Below are 5,901 nucleotides of genomic sequence, written 5' to 3'. Positions count from 1 at the left end.
GGACAAGAGCACTGCACCACTGTGAAAATCATACTGAAATACCTTTGAAGGACAAAAGAGTTTTGTCTAGTATTCGTTGGTAGTTCACTACAGATCCTTGGGTATACCGATGCCGATTTCCAGTTTGACCCAGATGATAGAAAGTCTACATTTGGATACATCTTTATGATGGAGTCCTGTGTAGTTAGCTTGAAAAGTAGCAAACAAGAGTCCACGGTAGATTCCGCAACCAAAGCCGAATACATTGCCACAAGTGAAGCTGCCAAGGAAGCCGTATGGATGAAGAAGTTCATTCAAGAATTACGAGTAGTTCCATCCAGCACATCATCCATTACACTGTTGTGTGACAACACTGGATCTATTGCTCAGGCTAAAGAGCCACGAGCACACTCAAAGTAAAAACACATCGAGAAGAAGTACCATGTACTACAGGAGATAGTTGGAAGAGGGGACATCCTAATTCAGAAGGTAGCATCAACGGAAAATGCAGCAGACCCATTGACTAAGACACTAACATAGAAAGTGTTTGAGAAACACATGGAAAGTATACGACTTCGGTTTGTACCCGATTGGACCTAAGTGCAAGTGGGAGTTGTTAGACAGTGTATGCCCTTAGCTCCAATTAGCATGATGTACATTATGACATTTACTGTAAATGAATAAAGTACATATTTGATTCTTGTTATTGTGGCGTGTTTCTATGTAATACCCTTAAACTGGACACATATGAGACTCGTGTCAGTTTAGAATCTTCACAACCATTGGATAGATTTGGGGAGATTTATCCTACCAAGGCTAACACTGATGTACCACCAAGTTGGTTGGAGTGGCTTGTCTCAGCTGCCAGGGTGAGACCTGAGGTACATGTAGTGTGGCTTTTCTTGAAACCTTGAATCGGACCAAAATTCCAGTATTGCCCTGGACCTTGGAAATAGATGGGCAAAATAGGAATGTGACACCTGACCCCTAGACTCGATTATGATACTACACTAGGTGCTAGATTGGGCTGTCTTTGATGTGTCAATCAGTGAGATCTAAAGGGGGTCAAAACCTAGGTATGTTGGGACAGTCCAAGAATTCATCTAAGTGGGTGATCTTAGTGACAAGATTAGCCCCTTTGTCGAACAAAGTGAATGATCGGGAAATGCACTCTCTCTGATGGAAACCTAAACTGCCAGTAGTGGATTTCAAATGTGTTTGAAATTTGGTTTTGCAAAATATAATTATATAAAGATATACTTATATATATTATGGTTTCAAAATGTTTGCAAAATGTTTTAATTCCCGGGATCCATGTGAGTAGAGAGTGTAGCACTGTACCTTGCAGCCGAGGGAGAGGTCCTCTCTTGTCGGGCAGTGTTTGATCATTAAGAGCTGAGAGGTTAAGTGTAAGACCATTGAGGGTTATACCTGATGGACTAATCTTGCATCTGCCTACAGTCGTTGGGCCTTCATAAGATGGCTGGGCCATTTAGGGTAAATGTTGGGCCCATTAAGAGCCCATAGTGATGGACTCATGGGTTCATTGTATTCAGCAATGAATTCGGCTAGGCCTTGTCATAGTGGCTAGGCTGAACCCATGTGGCTGATGTGTAGATCAATGTTAGGGTCCCACGCAATACAAAGAGAGCCAAGCTAGCCAGCTTTAAAAGGAAGTGAGCTTGAAAGCTTAATGGCCCTAAAGCCCATTTCAAACTAGGTTAATTAGAATAATTAAATAGAGGCAGATATGGGTTTGGATCAACAGACAAAGATAAGAGGATAACTCTTATCCACTTAAAGAGTTGAGATCCAAATAAAGATTTGGATCAGGGAACTCCTAATTGGATTAGGAACAAGTTGATCTTTAACTGCAGATAAGATAAGAGATTATCCTTATCACTTAAAGAGTTCATATCCAAATAAAGATTTGGATCAGGAAACTCCTAATTAGATTAGGAGGTTGTCTCTTTAAGGCTATAAATAGAGAGTAGGGCGGATCTGAAAAAGACACCAGACACAGACATTACAGAAGACAACTCAGTTTGACTGATTTTGCCTTCAGTTCTTTTTCTCCCTACTCTTGCCGCCCTACCCTGTTCGATCTCCAATTCTTGGATTTGATCAAGATTTGATCTTGATATTGTTTCTTGCTAGAAGAAACAATTTTGAAGGTGTGCTTACTACCCTATTCGATTCTTGCTGAAAAATCACAAGTTTTTGGTGAAGAACTACTGGTTGATCCTACCTCATCCTAAGCTGTGTCATCTTTAGTGGAGGGAGGATTTGATACACTCTTTGGGTGTGAACACCTATGTTGGGAGGAGCTTTTTGCGTAGATTCCATATCAAGTATATCCCTTCCAAATCTTGGTTTCTGATTTGGTCCGGTTTGGTTACAAGAACAAACATTGAAAATGCAGTTTTCTAAATTGGGAATAGGATTCCCGGATGAGGGTAAAGAAATTTTTGAAATTTCGCCCAACTTTCCTGCAGGGTTCGGCCATCCATATGATGATCTCCCATCCCTTCATACACTTCCAAACACCATAAGCCAGGAATGTTGCACAACTGATAGATAATATTGCTACATCCATGACCTCTTCCGGAACCATCATTCTGGTTTCCACGGCTGCCTTTGCCTCTGCCTCTGTTGCATTGTGCACTATTGTGCGGCTGTTGGGAGTGTTGTGGGTTACTTTTACTGTTTGAAGCAAAATTAGTAGAAGCGCCATCATCAGACTTAGTAAAATGATTTTCTTTGTGCTAAGACTCATGATTGAGTAATTGGCCAACAACATCAGCAATTCTCAGTCTATCAAAATCAGGTCTATTAGCAATAGCAGTAATAATGAACTCATATTCAGATCCAAGTCCACTCAAAATACACATAACAAGATCTTGTCAAGAGACAGGTTCAAAAATAGCAGAAAGGTTGTTAGCAATACCTTTGACCTTCTGTATGTATTTAGAAATAAAAAAAGTACCTTTCTTAATACTGTGGAGTTGTCTCTTCAATTGCAAGACTCTGGAATGTGAGTGGGAAACAAAGGAATCCTCCAACGCACTCTAAACTTCAGAGGATGAGGACATACCTATGACCTAAGCTAGGATAGCCTCAGTAAGTGAAGAAACGATCCAACTGAGTACTAGTTGATCCAGTTTATACCAGTGATCGAATGTTGGGTTGATAATCTTCCTTAATGGATCCTCAAGATCATCAATTTCTTCAAGAGGAGCAGGAGTCTTCCCTTCTACGATACCCATGAGTTTATGAGTATGAAGAATGGGAAGAAGTTGTGCTCACCATAGCAGGTAGTTGTCGCTATTCAGCTTGATAGGGAGATAGTGAGAGACATTTGGAATTGAACCTGGTGTGCCTATTGCAGATGGTGGTGTCAACAACCCTAGGTTGTTGATCTCTCCTCCTGTTGAGTTATTGAAAGAAGCCATGAGAACCTAGCTCTCATACCAAGTTGAAGAAATAAAACAGAAAATAGAAAGACCAAATAAATGGAGAATGGTTCGATGGAATTAATGAACCACTCGAACCCTGTGTATTTATAGATGAAGAAGTACAGTTTGGGTACAACAATAGGTGGAGAGAGTCAGATAATATTGAAATCTATCAGATAGAGTTTATCATAGATTTAAACTCTACCTGATAGGGTCTACCTAGTTAGTTGAGTTCTATCTCAATTTGGATAGAGTTACATCTGTAGAAAGAGATCTATCTGTAGATGGAGATCTATCTGATGACATGGCAGAAGGGTTATCCTCAATATCCAGTCATGTTTCACTTTTTGCTCAAGGAGAAGTTATCATGTGGCATATCTAGAAGGCATGTTGCAAACTTCGGATGGAGCACAATGTTTCCGAGCCTTTATCAGTTGTTTTTGCCACTAATGCTAAGCTGGATGGTATCTCATCTAATATTTCTCGACAGCTTGACACAGATTCTTTTCAAATCCTAGTTCTAAGGTATATTAAGTGGGTTAAACCTCTTGCCAATACCCTCAAACTCAATTTCAATGGAGCTTTGAATAATGTCTCTGGTGGCATAAGTTTCTTGCTTCGTGACTCGGAAGGTAGTTTCTGTTTTGGGAGAGCTTTGAAATCTTCTTTGGGCACTCCGTTGGAAGTTGAAACAAGGGCAGCCCTGGAGGCTCTCAAATTTACTGTGGATCTTGGGGTTTCTTCTCTTATTGTAGAGGGCGATTCTTACACTATCATTAAAGTTATGTTTGGTTTGAAGGAAAATGTAGGGTAGGGAAGGGAAAGATAGGAAAACCTTTACAAACTCGTCTATTTGTTGGACTCTAATTCTGTTTCTCCTTGGCAGATCAAAACAATTATTGCTGATTGCAAACTCGTCTCACAAATCCCTCACCGCTCGGTACTATGGGTCTCTCAAAATTGTAACAAAGCTGTACACCAGTAACTAATCCCTCACTGCTCTTAGTACTGCTCATTTGTACACATGGTCGACTCCTGATTTTCTGCTTGAGATTGTTATCTGATTGTAATTCTGAGCAGACTATTAGTTAATGAATTACCACCAGTACCTTGCTGGATGGCCCTTTGCCTGAAAAAAATATTCCAGAGTTGCCATTAAATTAAAGTCATGGCTACTGCATATATGCCTAGGGCTATTAATTAAACTGGATTTGGTCCAATCCGATCCACTGGACAAAAGAAACTCTAGAGAGAAATAGAGTAAAAATTTCATGGTATAGATAGCAAATCAATAGATGGACAAATAGAACGGTTGTTAAAACAAGGATCTAACCAATAGATGCAGAGTCCTAAAAAGTTCACGAAATTGCCAAAACATCTGGTTTTCTATCTAGATTTCCGATCAATCCTTCAAAAATGACTTGATTCCCATTAGAATTCAATAAATAAAAACCAATGGAACATAACTGACAAACAGATCGCGAGATCAGGATAAGAATGCAATCTTGAATGAATTTAGAAGACTGCAAAACTAGAATAAAGAACATGATATTAAGTATAAACTTAAAAATACACTTTATTAAGAAAAGCAGAATCACAAATAAATATATGATTTTTAGTAGTCAAACAAAGAATATCATCCATAACTGAGTAAATCCTCTTCGACCAAAGTCTAAGAATAGTTCTATTATTGGTTTAAAAAAGGCATAGGCAATTTATTCTACCAGAAACTTTTGGCTACTAAGGCTCAGTTTGGTAGGAGTATAAATGCAAATATGCAGAGTGCAAAACCTTGTATTTTGTACTATTTTGTATATATTTATACTCTACATATTTGTATTTGTACTCCTTCTAAATTGAGGTTAAGGGGGCGTTCTACAACATGAATGTTTTTGTTTTCATCATTTGTTTTTGGAATTACAACATCGGCAAAAAAAAAAACAAAAGAAAACAAAAACATGTTCTTGAACTCTGTTTTTGTTTTCAAAGTAAAAACAAGTTGGTTTTGTTTTGAAAAACAATACATGTTTTTAAAACCAACGAAATATTTGTTTTAAAAACAAAAACAAATTTTATAGTATAGAAAGTATATGATTTATAGAATATGATTTTGAATAAACAGATAAAAACATATTTTTAAAACCAGATTAAAGAATATTTTTAATTTAAATTTTGTAAACAAAAAAACATGTACATAATTAAAAGCATATTTCTTATATTTTCATTTTAAGAAATGATTTATTTTTAAATAAGATTGTTTTGATGTTTTTAAAACTGGCAACAAAAAAAACAATTCATGTTGTAAAATGCCCCTAATTAGAAGTTGAAATTGCCAATTTTTAATTTAGCAAATCACTAAAAAGTTAAGTTGCTTACTACTATAACAACAATTCCAGATTAGTGGCTTTGGTTGTTCTAATGAAAATGTGGAGCACATGCAAGCCTGTAGCCTGATGTAGAAATATAT

At 37.5% G+C, this 5,901-nt stretch overlaps 1 protein-coding gene across 1 annotated transcript; it reads left to right on the top strand.

The window, feature by feature from the left end:
- Positions 1-3,837: 3,837 nt before the first annotated feature.
- On the top strand, positions 3,838-4,522 carry LOC148789978 (uncharacterized). Its single transcript, XM_088893831.1, has 3 exons — positions 3,838-4,220; positions 4,321-4,415; positions 4,515-4,522. The coding sequence occupies exons 1-3, from the start codon at positions 3,838-3,840 to the stop codon at positions 4,520-4,522; spliced, it is 486 nt and encodes a 161-aa protein (XP_088749957.1).
- Positions 4,523-5,901: the final 1,379 nt, after the last annotated feature.

This window comes from Nelumbo nucifera, chromosome 8, assembly GCF_055504915.1.
Source record: "Nelumbo nucifera cultivar China Antique chromosome 8, China Antique-T2T, whole genome shotgun sequence".
Taxonomy (NCBI): domain Eukaryota; kingdom Viridiplantae; phylum Streptophyta; class Magnoliopsida; order Proteales; family Nelumbonaceae; genus Nelumbo; species Nelumbo nucifera.
This window is presented reverse-complemented; position numbering and strand designations above follow the sequence as displayed.